At 35.6% G+C, this 15,566-nt stretch overlaps 1 protein-coding gene across 1 annotated transcript in view; it reads left to right on the top strand.

The window, feature by feature from the left end:
- Positions 1 to 2,440: 2,440 nt before the first annotated feature.
- The window catches only part of LOC150100317 (centaurin-gamma-1A-like), a 418,649-nt gene continuing 405,523 nt past the window's right edge, over positions 2,441 to 15,566 (top strand). Inside the window, exon 1 of the mRNA XM_090402635.1 lies at positions 2,441 to 2,571. Coding sequence (XP_090258761.1) covers positions 2,565 to 2,571 — 7 coding nt within the window. The 5' untranslated portion in view covers positions 2,441 to 2,564. The remainder of the gene's footprint in view (positions 2,572 to 15,566) is intronic.

The following is a 15,566-nucleotide window of genomic DNA, read 5'->3' as shown; positions in this document are numbered from 1 at the left end:
TCAAAAACTGTCTCACAATGTTCGAACGATGAGATGGTGCATTATCGTGCAAAAGTGACCAGCTGCCTGCATCACGATATTCATGCCGTACGCGACGAATTCTCACTATCAATCGCTTCAAAACTTCGAGATAAAACTCGCCATTGACCGTTTGGGCAGGCGGAACGAATTCTTTGTGGATAATGCCCTTGGAATCGTAGAAACAAATCAGCATTGTCTTTACTTTTGACTTCTCCAAACGACTTTTTTTTTTTCGGATGTCCCTCTTCTGGTGGTCTCCACTCTGGCACTTTGTTTCGGGCTGATACTCAAAACACCACGTTTCGTCACCAGATATAGATATGTTTTTAGGTAGATACGGGGCAAGTATGACGATATAGTAACGCCTGACAAGCAGCTTGTCAGGCGGTATAGTATGATTGTTATTCAAGAGCGTAAATTTTGACAATAATTACAGATGAGGAATGCCATCTGTACGAGGAGACTTGTATCCGAGCTGTTTAAGGATTTTTCTGATGCCTTTCACGCGAGAGATCAGAGAATGGAAGGCGATCTGCCTTGGCCCTTTGTATATATATGAATTAGAAGAGACGACTGTGTTACATCGGTAACACAGTTGTCTCCTCTAATTGTGTTACATCGGTATCATCTGAGTGCGTGAGAGGTGGAAGTGCAGATTCTAGTTGTGCTTATAGCCTTGTCAGGAGTTCAGAAATCCCGACTGGTTTTCTGTGTTTGTCCCTTTAAATCAGATTTGATTTGTTAATGTTTTTTTGTCCCGTTTACAACTTGGAGTTATGGCTAAGTGTACAATGATGCATTATGCGGTAACGTATAATTTGCTATCATTTTGCATAATGTTGAAATTGTCTGATTTCAACCAAAACGAAATAGTTTGACAATTTTATTTAGAATCCCAAAAATGCGTCTCTTTGGTGTAGTCAGAAGCACTGTGTCTTTTAGTTGGCATGACATGGGTTCTAATCCCATACAGCACACGAGGAACTTGTGATGAGCTATTGGTATCATCTGCAATGATTTTTTTTTTCCTGGAAATAAAATGCAAGTTCCTTCCCTCGACAAAAACAGACGCCCTGAGAATGTGTTCAAAATCTGTTACTTGGCGTAATCTCAACAGTCCGATCCAAATATCGATCTCCATTGAAAATCAGACTATCGGATTAACTTAATTTGATAGTCTTATAATGATAATAATAATAATGAGTTATTATTATTATTATTATCTAAAAAGAGGAGTTGCTTTTTGAAAAAAAAAAATGTTTTTCTTCTGTTTCTTGTTATTCTTTTTATTGTTTCTTGGAGGGATTTTTTCATAAATTGTCCGATTTAAATGCTTGCTTCTCCCACGATTAGCTGAACATTCAAATACAAATGATATGATATGTTTTATACTTGACACTCTTATGCCACTGAGTGATTTTTACACTCTTGATGTGTATAAGCCTGCTATAATTTTAAAATAATAAGTTGACCGTAATTTAATGTATTGCTGTTTGTAATACTAATATAGGTTACCATAAGCAATACTAATTCTGTCAATTTTTGTTTTATTATTGAAAACAACTTTGGGGGTGGGGGGTGGAAATACCGGTTTGATTGGCCAGGTGGTTAGGTTTATTAGGTGTCCAACCAACAGGGTGTGCGTTTTAATCCCACCATGGGCGTGGGTGGTTTGTGATTATCTTTAGATGGATGGTGAATTTCATCGCCCGATATGAGACAATATCAGGTCGGCTTATTGATGGCCTCTGAAGGCTTAAAAGGGTCCATGTTTAGTCTCTAGAACAGAGTCACTGAACTATATAAAAAACAAATAAACAAATATAAAATGAATAAAAATATAGGGAAAAAATACCTTAGCCCACCTACGCTAAGAAGGTTAAAGGCTAAAAAGTACAAAGATTTGTAGAGTGAGATGACATAAAATATATAACAGGGCAGTAAAATTAGTGATAATAATGCTGCTTTTTTTGTTTGTTCTTTTGAAAGCAATCTTTAAGCGACTTGCTCATTTGTTATTTTAAATGTGAAAAATATCCGAAGAGAAAGCGTCCTTATTTTGTAAAAATAACAACACGCATAATCTGAGAAAAGTAATCGAAAATAGAGCACTATAATTCGATTCTTTTAGACAAAAACCTATTACATTTGTAGGTAAACATTATTTGTTCGAAGTATCTGATGCGAGATTACGCTTACGTGTCACGGATAAGTACACACTTGCAAAATTCTTCATTCGCTGAAGTAACGAACTAAGCAGTATGCAAACAGCAACATAAACTATATGCGTATATATAAACTTCGTTCATGAAGGCTATTACCGGATGTTTTCTAATGCAGTCATCACAGGAAGAACAGTCTACAATGATATATTTTAAGGGGTCCATGAAATTTATACTCGTTTAAATGCGGAATAATATGTAGCGTTCCTTTCCATTTTGAAGTAATCGCCGTTTGTTTTTTTTTACGAACTTTGACATCCATGATTCGTCTAAAAGATTGACCAGGCATTGGAGATCAGGCAGAGCATTTTATTGTCCATCATGTTAGGTAAGCTCAATAACTATAGTATTTTGCTTTGTTTACTTTGTTTTCAAATTATTAAAAATGATGGCGAAATGACTGTTAAAAAGAATAGTAATTGAATTTCTGTAAAACTTGGTTATTTCTAGCAGTCAATGCATTCATTTAACGCTACATTACTTTCCGTTTAGTAGATAAAATCACACTCTGGCAAAAATTGGTTGAATCATTCGTTTATTTGATCACGTTGTATTCCTGAGCAATCAAAAACCCATTCCCGAAACGTATAGAATACTTTCATAGCCATTTCTTAATCTCGTAAGACTATATACACCATGGGCACCCAATCCAGCGGCCTACCATATTCCCAAGTACTAACCAATCAATTGTTACAGCTAGGGATTAAAAACTGCGGTTTGCCTTCAGTAAGGACTAGAATTCCGTGATCTCCATAACAGTCTCAATATAGACAAACAAAAATGATAGTGTTAATTAATGAACACACCACTTTGCTTTTGAAATCTATTCTGGCAATTATGTGAGCTCCCAGACTTGTAACTTGTGTACTGAATAAACTTCTTGTACGTCTCTTAGAAAAAATACACACTCTGGTCAAGTTTTGGGATATTTATTTAAATATGAATCTTTTTATAGACGTGTATTCGATACACAGATTACATATCTAGGAAAACTTGCATAATTATCAGTATGGATTCCGCCATTCTCCTTCTGCAGTAGATATCACTAATCTTATCCACCTTTGGACAGGCCATGAAATATTCAAAGAAACTCGTGTGGTTGGCACTCTCGATATTCCCAAAACATTTGACGTGTCTTGGTCTTCTCAGCTAGCTAATTACCATCTTATGGTCTTCTTCCTACCCTTCGTCATTCATTGCGTGTCATGGCAAATGGCTTCTTCTCATCAGATTTTTTTATCATTGACGGAATGCCACAGGATTCTGTACTCTCGCCCACTCTCTTCCTCCTATACATAATGGTCTTCTTTCCCTAACTTCAGATCCTATTCGGTTTTGCTGTTGACAGTACTTTTGTTCATTAGAAAAATATCGTGGTAAAGTGATTTAAGCTTCTAGCTTATTCCATAACCAATGTCCTGAACACTAATCTCCTCACCATTCTCAAGTGTGTGTGTGGGGGGGGATAACTTCATTGCTATCCAAACACAGCCATGTCTCATCACCCAAGAAAAAGATCCTACTTCACCCCATCTTACTTTTTGATAATTTTCCAATTTCCACTCAAGATCAATCCTTCCTTCCTTGGACTGACTTTTACATCTGCTATATAGTGACTCAAACATATTACATCCGTGGCCTCTTTAGCTTCCAAAAAAAAACTCGGTATTGGAGTAGTTCACCGTAAACCTCCCTAAAAATTCTTAATTGTATTCAGAACAGTCTGCTTAATAGGTAACCCTTTTCTCATAGACTGCCTCTAATCACTTTCTCATTGGTGTTCTGTCTCTGCATCGTGCAATTTTTATAGGTACTTTCATGAACGTTTCTCCACTGAACTCGTCACAATCATTCCTCCTCTTTTCTCTAATCATGTAAGAACAAGCCAACATCCGTGCACAGTCCAACTCCAAGCATATCGAACCAACTTCTCACTTTCTTCTTTCATTCCATCTACTTCTAAACTTACTGATACGTTATTTTCTGCAACTTAAACCACCCACAAACCGCATTTAATAGGTCTTGTGACATCTCTCGTTTGTATGTTGCCGTTAAAGTATGAAGTTAGCTACTCTGTAGAATAACTGTTATGTTTAAGTAAAACATGAAAGTGGAATTTCCATTAAAAAATTTTTTTTGATGAAGATTCCACCTGAAAATAATAAAAGTGAAAAATTTTGAAATAAATGGGAGTAGAGAACTCTTCTCTGTGTATGGAAAACATACTCTGGATGCTCACAAATTTATAAAATTCCATATCCTGTTTGCATCCAAATGTCTCTCGGGAAATCTGATCAATTCATATAAAGATCTCGAGAGGCCTTGGGAGATTACAGCCCACATACTTAAAAAAACTGCGCTTTATAGATATTGAGAATAAAATGGAAATTCTAGAAGATGCCTTAATTATTGCTGTTCGCAATGGCATCCATATATAGAAATAACGGGATTGTTGAAGGCCACATCTTTTCAATGTATAAAAATTAGGAGACTGGATATCCGCTGCTTGTAAGAGTAACTATATCAGAAACAAAGGTGTGTGCGTGGTTTCTTGAGTTGTCCAAGCTAATGTTTTGTGTTGCAGTTGTGCTCGTTTAATAACTGACTGCAACAGAAAGCGTTAGCTTGGACAAAACTATTAGTTTTAAGGATAGGAAACTTCTTTTTGAAATAATTTCTGAATAACAACAGAGAATCTACGGCGTCTATGGTATACCATCCTGTAAACACCTTTGGCAATTCATATACTGTATATATAAAATGCAATGTCAAGCAAACGTTAAAGGAACAGGCAGTAATATTATGAATTCCGTCTTCAACATCATCGCCACCATGGTAAACAATCGAATCTGAATTTGTCTGTTTTTCAAGAGGAAAATAAAAATGGAATTTACCACTTTATTAGCACTTTAGCATTCCTTTTAACTTATTGGGATACATTTTGACCATCAGTTATAGGTAATTAACAGATAAATATTCGTTTAATGTGAAAAATGCGTTTTTTTCACGTTCACTAGTTTAGCATAGTGGTGACAACATATAGTACATAATTTGAGCCGAATAGTATGCGTGAGATTGTTAGTGTTCATTTGGATTATTACTCCAGGATAAACTATACAAAATGTTGAGGTGTATGTATTTTTTAGTAGTGAAACTTTTGAAATATTAGTTATTAAATCCTACCATATTATCCGATAAATGAATAGTATTCATTTCGTAGACTATATATATAATCGGAATGAATCCATATATATATATATGTATATATATATATATATACACACACTCAGAATTCATTTTTACTCGGTTGGAATATTATGAAAAACCTTTAATGACCAATACCAGACCGAGAGATAAAAAGATGACAAGATATATTTAAAAAGATACTACTAGTTTACTAGTTTCGTTGAATAGATCAACATCTATTTTTTATATACTTCTTTGATTGTGATACCTGAGGATGTTGATCTATTCAACGAAACTAGTAAACTAGTAGTATCTTTTTAAATATATCTTGTCATCTTTTTATCTCTCGGTGTTAGTCATTAAAGGTTTTTCATATATACTGTATATATATATATATATATATATATATATATATATATATATATATATATATATGAATTCATTGAAATCATATTTTCTCGTCTGTAGCATTTCCTAAATTTAATTCTCGAAATTAGGGTGATATAAACGAAATATACTGTAAGGAGAAGTTCGCGCCAGCAGAGGTTGAGAAATGCACGGAATTTGATTATGCAAAGTAGCCAAAAGCAGGTGTTTCTTTGTATTCAGTTTCCATATCTGAAAACATGTTGAGATTGGCCGGCCAACCTTTCCATGCAGAGACGTTTTCTTCAGCATCAGGTTGTGTAAAAAACTAGGAATAGTTTTGCGTAAACACTTGGCGTCAGAATCGACCTCAACCGCGTGTCAAGCTAATACACAGAGACACTGTTCAAAAATAACGCATGCGTTTGAACTGCACGAAACGGCATGGCCTAGCGGACAGAAAGTATTGATCGCTAATAGCACACGTGTTTCGCGAGTATTTCAGCAGATGTTGGCAAACTGAAGAGTGGGATGCAAGTAGCATAAGGTTACGTTTATTTTAAACATGCAGCCATCCCCACATCTTCCTTGTTTTAGTTTATTCATTTAATTTCTCTAGTAGAATTTTATATATGTGTCTACGAAGTACATATTATACTTCGTGTGTGTGTGTGTATTGTCTATATACATATAAACATTCATTCCCATTCTTATTAAGAAATTAATTATAAACGTGCTAAGTGATGATATCCTTTTCTTTACAAATCTGAAAGATCCCTCATAGGCTTTCGGGAAAATGACGCGACTCTTATGCTGTTTGATTGGAAAGGTCTGGATTTCATTCTTGTCAGTGATCTCAGGAACATTTATAAGAAGTGAAATTGCTTTTCAGCAGAATTGGGAGTCATCCAGCTTCATAAAGATGTCAGAGATTTAGATCCACCAGACAGACAAATCGGAAGCCGCAATCATAAATGTGGGAGATTTCAATGGCCACCATAGAAAGCGGCTTGAATGCAGTGGGATAATTGAAGATAGTTTCATCCTCTTAGGAAACTTAAAAACTCGAACTTGATTTAGAAACTGATAAACAGAATTTAGATTTAGGGGATTATGGGACGAAATCTCCAATTGTGAGGAGCCTGAGCAGTGGAACTGGCCAACCAAAGGGATGTAAGATTCACCTTTCTCCCCTCCAGTATAACAACCAACAACAAAAAAAGATATATTTTCAGCTAATGTTTCTTTTCTTATAGTTATTTTTTTCTTGATCTTGTTTTATCTTTAAGAATAGTAGAAATATTTATGAAGATAAAGAAAAAAATCGTGTTTTTTTTTGTTTTTTTTTTTTTTTGAGAACTTCGCAACTATTCCATTCATAGTATATGACCAAAAACTAGTGAGAGAGAGAGAGAGGTAATGCTCACTAGCAAGTTAGTCACAAAATGAAACATGGGTTGTATTTCGTTTGCTGTTTTCTTGGAAAGCTGAATCGATCTCCACCCAATTGTAAGATTAAGCACAGAATTATCTCTGTATTGAAGAATTGGGCAGACCGAAGTGGGTTTTTTTTTTTTTTTTAATTTGATTTATTTATATAAATTGACGTTTAGTGTCCAGCCTACGCTATCTCAAGGGTAAATGCTAGGACACTTTTTCAGTCTTTTTATATATTCGGTCATTATTTCACATGCTATCTAAATATGATATGAAAACTATCACGTGCATGCCAGCTCAAATCGCTGTGGAACTTGGTATCTGAAAATTGACTGTGAGCCTTTGTAGCGATTGATCTGAAAATTCTAGGAAACTGGGCAATTATGAGATAAGTCCTTCTGAGAGATACACAACGACCTAGTTGGGGGAAAAATTGCAGAAATTTTTCTCTTATCAGAAGAAGCCATAACTCTTTTATCCATGAGGATGAAATAAACGTCACTGTGTGGCGGGTGTAATGATAGCAGGTGCCAATTATTATATCGCAGCGAAGTGGTTTTCATCGAACAGTGACTCACTGCAGGTCATTACGCTTGTTTCGGGTCACCTTCTGCTTGTTTCAACTTTAGACAGGTATAGCCTTGTGATTCGCAAGCAATGAATTCTGTAACTGGGTTCGAGCTTGCGTTCTCTACAAACACTATAACACGCTGTTTGGATGCTTTATAATAGTAACTGGTTACTATTATAACGCATCCGTCGTTATATAATAGCAACCAGTTACTATTATAAAAAGAATAAAAGTTTAGATAAAGTAGGCTCCATGTAAAATGTTATTTAGTGTATATGGTAAAGAAAGTAATACTTAATTGAACTTTTCTTTCTTTTCCCACCCCCTCTAACGGAAATTGTCTTCAGGATGAATGTGTAGAAATTTGTCTTCAATTTTTACTAGTTCAGTATTTTAAAAGAATACTAGTTTCGAGGCTATGCTTCTGCGCCATGGTTTATTTTTCTTCCAAATGTGGTTGTAGAGGGGTTATTACGAAAAGGTGAGTCAGAGAAATGAATAAATAAAGCGCATAAGTTTTAGAGAGGAGAAAATTTCTCAGCAGTATTCATATGAGAAGATTGCAATGGACAGGAGGTGACCTAGAACCTTACCGTCTGTTTATGACTATAATTGAGGTGAAAAACTAAAGGAAAGAATACCATATGGACTGAAACAAAACACAACTAGGTCAAAGAAAGCTGCACTGACTTTGTTTCCACGGGAGTATAGCTGCACATGAGCCAAACATATTCTGCCATTCAATGATACATATTATGTTGGTATAATATTATCTTATCTAGTTCAAAGAGTGAAATGAAGCAACCAACCACGCCTACGAGCCTCGTACGGCCTTTTCCGATCGGATGAGCGAGAGTGTATGTCGAATGCCCGTTAAAGGCTTTGTGCCCGAGTGCATCATTGTGGCTACATAGTTTTCTGTGCGAAGCGTCATAATGATCTCGACCTGTTTCTCTTGGTATGGATTCAGATCTTTTGTAGAGCCTGGAAGTGTTGCATAGCATATAGTTATGCAAACCCTTTTGGATAATAAATGCTTCCTACATTGCGGAAGTTTTACAGAACAAATCCATATCTTTTTGAACACGACAGGACATGCGTCATACTGTAGATGCTATTGAGACAGGTTTGAGGTAAGCGATATGGAAGGAACTTGATTGGCACTTCATGGAATTCCGATCTCAATCCAATAGAATACTATCCAAATCGGAACTTCTAGTATGGGCAAGACTGTTGTTTATATATATATAATATATATATATATATATATATATATATATATATATATATATATATATATATATATATATATATAAGTGTATGACCGTGTGTGGAATACAAGTGAAGGGTTGAGAAAGTTTATTGACATTTTTCCGTGAGGAAGGCATTTCAAGAGGACACAGTTTAATGAAAGAAGAGGAGGAGAAGCAACTTCGGTATGTTTGCAGTTACTTAAAAGTGATGTTGGGCAGCTGCTACTCTTGTTTTAATAGGCCTAACAGAAAGTGCAGGAATGATGTTGCCACTTCAGTGGAACAATGACCATGGAAGTATCTTCAAGAAAAGACAGAACTGAAACAATGCGTCTGTGAGATAGAGATTGAAACCAATTTCGGCGGGAGGGATCATATATGAGCCCATTTGCTCTCCTCTGGATATCATCGGGATTTTTAAAAAGGTTTAGTTGAACCACCCCAAGCATGTCAGTATTCTAAGGAGGGGCGGATTCAGAATATGTATAAATTCAGTAGCTGGAAAATAGCATTTTGAGCGGAAAAGCTGTTGATGTGTTGTGTTTGTGCAAGCAGAGGCCGGAGATAAATGTCAGTCCGAGCAGAGAGATCTGATCCTTTGGTGATTTTGTATTACCGAGGGTGAGGGAAAGTGAGTTGAGAGCCCTTTGAGAAAGAAATGGCGACTGCATTTTGGTGACGGTCACCCTCATTGACAGTGACTAGATTATTGTTTAAGTCACCGATTGCAGATGATTCTGAAGGTTGGAATGTCTGAGCATTGCGCGCTCATCAGTAAAGCTATGGATTATATTAGTTGTGATTGGGAGTAGGGCTTTTGTGTACAGGAGATAGAGGGCGGGTGATATAACAGAGCCCTGAGGCACTCCTGTATTGGAGGACAAGCTCGAGAAGAGGAAACTATCCACTATGACACGTAGTGAACAACCAGAAAGAAAGCTGTAGATAGAGGGCGGGTAATATAACAGAGCCCTGAGGCACTCCTGTATTGGTGGACAAGCTCGAGTAGAGGAAGCTATCCACTATGACACGCAGTGAACAACCAGAAAGAAAGCTGTAGTTCACTGCATGCATGTTCATCGCCACATTGGCAGAGGCGTGTTATTTGTTTGGTATATGCTAATTAACAATGCTTGTTGCAGTTCGTACCAAAGTTGCCGCTTTTTCCCCCCTCTATACCTGCATAAGGTGTAAATATTTGGATTTCTTTCTACTCATGTAGATCTTTGGATTTCTTTCTACTCATGTAGATCTTTGGATTCCTTCTACTAATAGTGCAATCGGAACGGTGAAGCAACATATTACCCCTTCGATTAAAAAAAAAAAAAAGACAGATTCGAATTCCGTGTAGGACACGAGGAACCTTTATGGGCGTTTTAAATTATGGTTGCTTAGCCAGTCTAATACAAAAGTGTCAGAATTTTTCATCCGCAAATGAAAATAAATATAAATAAAATAAACATATAATGAAACTAAATGGCCACAGATCATACGCAATTAATCTCATAACTTTGTTGCCAAACATGAGTCGTGTTTGGAATTGATTATATAAAGTTGTTTCGTTCTCAATTCCATCTAATCTAAACCCGTATGTTGTTGTCAGCAATTTGAGTTAACACGATTTTTTCCCACTCTCCTGACTCCCAGAAACTGGCCTTTAAATGCACTCAGCCAACCATGTTGAGTTGATATTGTTTGGCATCGGTGTTTGTTCACCGTATATGAGATTCCATAATGTGTAGCATGAAAGCTCACAGTTAACTCACAAAAACGTTTTTGTTGAACCAAGTAATACTAGTCAGTAAGATAAATATACCGCTTTAGTGCGATAGAATACATACAGTGGAATAAATAAAGACTAGATATCAGTTAAACGGAACGTTATTCTGTGATATAAAGGAAACACTTCACTTAGTGTGCTACTGCCATGTAAAAATAATTTAGAGATATTTTGCATACTTAGTTTCCTAAATTATATAGCAGCGTTGATTCAAAATTTAAAAAAAAATGTTAAATAGTATTTCACAATTTAAGATTATGCTGAAAAAATATATCCGAACTCTAACTTAGAACTATTTAGATTCAGTAGCAGTTTGGTACCGGAGAGGTACCGCTGCTGAAGATCCAACTGGTATACTATACCACCTCGAAACCTGGTCGATTATGCGATATCCTTAATTTTAAATAGAAATATGAAGAGTTTGGTATTTCTGTATTACCTGTACTGTTAATTTGTGTTGCATTATTGTATTGTAATGTGTAAAAGTAGGCTTTATATATGAATTTCATAAAAATTATTGCGATATCAAATGATTATATTAAATAAACTTAATTATCTGCAGTATTTGTTGTTTGATTTTTAATCGCCTATAACAAATGTTTGTTTCGATTTTTTTTTTCTCTTCTCGACCATTGTAAACTTTCCTGATTAATGGGCCATGAACAAATCATTTTTTGTATCTGTATTGAGTAGCTGGCTTTCCCCTTGCACAAACTAAATCTCTGGGTGTGCTAATGAATTATAAGGGCACTAATTATACTCTTTATTGTTTGCGATTCTTTTTCGTCACATCGTACTTATAAAAATGGTATCACGAATCCCATCGCGTCTGTCCTTGTACGGAAAAAAAAAAACCTTTGAAATGCTAAGTTGGTCAATTTTTTTTTTTTTGTCAAAAAAATCTTTTATATCATTCGTTTGTTTGTAATCAACATTAATGTGGAAAACTCTTGTAACTTGGGCGGTTTAGGCATATATAAAAAATGTTTCTGTGCAAAGTACTCGTGCTTGTCTGAGGCGAATTGTGGTGGTACGTTTAGAAAGTTAACAACAAAGAACTCACTAATGCAAGGCTGTTTGGTAATGAACCGCCTATTGAGTGCTACTTAACATTCTGGAGATGTGTCGTATGTGCATGATTACCTTCCACCGTTATGCAAGCGTGGTGCCTTTCATTGATGCATGAATTACCTGTATCTTTTAGTAACGTCACGGCCCTTAGGTTTATAGCAGTCTCTTGAAGTGTTCTTTTCTTGAAAGCTTGTGGCCTGTTTCATTTAAAATTATTGCACCATTTAATCACCTCTTGTTGTTTGAGGATTCGAGTGAATGCGAATTTTTCAATTTAATTCTGTACATTAATCGTTGCTAATGCATAAAAGCCAGTAATCTTAACCACAGTCACTACGGAATCTTAATGCTCGATCTGTGAAGCGACCACTAATAGTGGTACAATTGATTTCTTTCATTCGTCATTCAAAGCAGCTCCACCTCGAATCTTACATCCATCGCCCTTCGCTATCTCAGATACTTTATCGGAATCTCTCTCTTTTTTTTTTTTTAAGTATACTTTGTCGTCATACATCACCTCTTTTAGAGTCTATTGCGCAATAGGAAAGAAAAAAAAAAACTTTTGCAGAAGTGAATTATGTTTTAAAATATTTGCCAGCGATGATGATCTTTCATCTTGATATTCCTCGCAGAACCAGAGGCAGTACCTTAGTTGTCATATACAGGTGGTATAATCATTCTTTACTGACTTGAAAACCAATTAGCGCTGCTAGAATGAACGATACTAGCATTTTACATTGCACGGTCTTAAAAGAAAAACGTTTTGTTGCGTGATTCACATAAGTAGCTGCAAAGTCATTTGAGCAGTCCAATGTGTACCACAAGATCAACATGTTTTTTTATCATTGCGCTGTAGTGTAGAATGCCTAATTGGATGGATATGAGAGCTGAATTCATTTCATTAAACCGAATTTTTTTTTTTCAATTGTTGTTGCATATTTTACGAAGCCAAGACACTTCTGACGTTTAGAAAGTCATTATTTTCTACTTTACTAAAACATCACCCGAGCAATGCCAAAAACAAATATTAATCACGTTTACGTATTAGCAAAGTGCATAGCCTGGTGATACAGAATTCGTTCATTTTTAGCTCTTCCTGTTATGAAAGAAACTCTAATATGACTTGTCACTTTTTTTTGAGGGAGTGCGAGGATCCAAATATATGAATAGTTGATAATCAGAACAGGAAATTATTTACATTTCTTTTCTTATATTTCTTGGATAATTTTTTCTAATCACTATTTAGGAATAAAAGCTTTTATTCCTAAATAAGAGATAGAGGAAGTCTGGACCTCTTACAAAACATGTCAGTAACTTCATACTTATTGGAATAAAATGGTTGAAAAAACAACATTCCTTACTTCACATCATCATCAGGTTATTTATGCGCATCTCTGTAAGAAGTCTATTTCCCCCCCCCCCTTTGGGAAAGTTTTTTTTATTCGATTATAATGCTGATATTTTAGGCTATTCAACTGAAATATGTGTCAATGGGAAGTCCGTATTTTCTTTATTTAAAGATTCATAAGTAGAAGTTAAATTCTTCTGTTTAAAAATTGAATCTAGTTTAAGTATTGAATCTATAATAGCGTTTCAAATGAAATACAATTCGTGTTTTTAAGTATTATAACATATACCAGTGGTGTCCAAATCGCAGCTAAAGAGGTTCGCTGCGCTCTCGAGACAATTTTGGTTTTGTGTTTACCATAAAAGACAAATTCACGATACATATATTTTACAGACACAAATATATATACTGTCTTATATGCCTATATTTAATACTATATTATTCTATTCTACATAGTGTCTATTTTTATTTATATTTAATTATTTTTGAGAATTAACTTTTTTTTTTAGAAATATCTTGCGGCTCTCGAACATCTGAAAAATGTCCTATGTGGCTCTTGGGCCTTGGAAACTTGGTCATCCCTGCCATATACGAAATCGGAATATTTAAAGAAAATTAGTTTTACTTAACGATATTAAAAATGCAACGCCATAATTTCTATCGGCGCAGACTGGCCACTGCACTGAAGTGGTATCAAATTATCATATAATTTGATACCACTGAAGTTTAAGAGTTTAAGATAGTTTAAGATACCACAGTATCTTAAACTATGTTTAAGAATAATTTTAATTTAGGAAAAGACGTTTGCAGTGGAATATAGTAGCGAAAACAAGAGCGCGCGCGCGCGATGAGATTGTAATACGAGAAGTAGTGTTATGGTGCAACAGCTTCGCTTAAGCTTTCCTTGCCTGTTCATTTTGAAATAGTGGGATATTTCTAGATAATGAATCAGACTTTTTACTCAGAAATTCCGATATATTTCTCACATACAACTTCCGGTTGCGTCGAATATTGTCGCATTGAAAAACAAATCTGCGTACCGTTTAGAAACAACCGCATTTGAATTTCATTTGCGACACGAGAACAATTTCTAACCTTTTGAACCGAAATTGGTTCATTCGGCGACAGAAATAGGGTTTCCCTCTTCCTCACAATTTAGTTTTATCTCCGCCAGACGGATGTAATACATTCACAACAGCTTTTTATGCGGCTCCCACCCATAAATGGTTGCAAACCTGTAGTAATTACTGCCGGTGAGCTGAGACTTTTTTTTTTTTTATTATTATTCTTTTATTTATTTTTAACTTAATCTGGAAACCCTATTCTACTGGCAACGGACTTCAGGCCTCCAATAAGCGAGATTGTGGTCTCACACCGGTTGGTGAAATTTATCTCCCACCTAAAGGCATTGAAAGGTATCCTTGCCCATAATGGGATCAGAACCCATGACCTATTAGTTGGAGAGCGGAGGCACTATCCACACTTCCATTCAAGCCAGCATTTACTTTGGTTTATTGTAGTTGTTTACTCTTTAAACAACTACAACATTCTGCGAAATATTGAAGATGTGCGGTTCCCTTATGGGAGGGAGTGAGTGGATTCATAGACTTTAAGATTTCTAGACTACGCTGACGATAAATGATAAACAATAAAAATAACATTGTAAATTAAGCTGCATTAAAAATTCTATTTACCAATTATTATTTTATTAAATTAACATTTTATTTTACCAATAAATCAACGTCTCCATGTGCTACCAGTTCACAATGCCTCTAAATACCATAATGCTGCTAGCACCTGTTATACCCACTTGATTCTTCTCGCCGTGGTAATATTCTACCGACTAATCTCTCTCCCCCTCCTTCTCTCTTTGATTTGATTTAGCTCACTTTAAGTATACACATATCCAATGAGAAGAAGCATCCGACCCTGGGTTAAAAATGTTTACATGACCTGTGCTGGAATCCTGTTTGGCGTGAAGAAACTCTGTAAGAGCTTTTCAGATGAAGATGGGTAGCCTACTAAAAAGTTATTTTTCAATAAGTTAGCAGGTTTTTCACCACTGAAAACAGGCAGACGGACATCGTACACTGGCCTCAGTTGCTTCGGCTGTAATTTCAAAACAACACCAGCTGAGTTAAGCATCGCTGTAGATTCAGAGATTCATCGCCACTCATTTGATAAAAGGATAAAGTTTGTTACCCGGATTTAAACTAGCAATTGAACTAACTGTATATCAAGTAGGTCTCTTAGAGGTTGCTTCAAACATATACGTCCTTTTTGTTCTGCCTAAAGTTCAATTTCGTTGTGC

The sequence above is a fragment of the Typopeltis vanoorti genome, chromosome 13 (genome assembly GCF_054136105.1).
Source record: "Typopeltis vanoorti isolate ZY-2024b chromosome 13, IOZ_Tvanoo_1.0, whole genome shotgun sequence".
Lineage (NCBI taxonomy): Eukaryota > Metazoa > Arthropoda > Arachnida > Uropygi > Thelyphonidae > Typopeltis > Typopeltis vanoorti.
The sequence above is the reverse complement of the archived record's forward strand: the minus strand, read 5'-3'. Positions and strand labels throughout refer to the sequence as shown.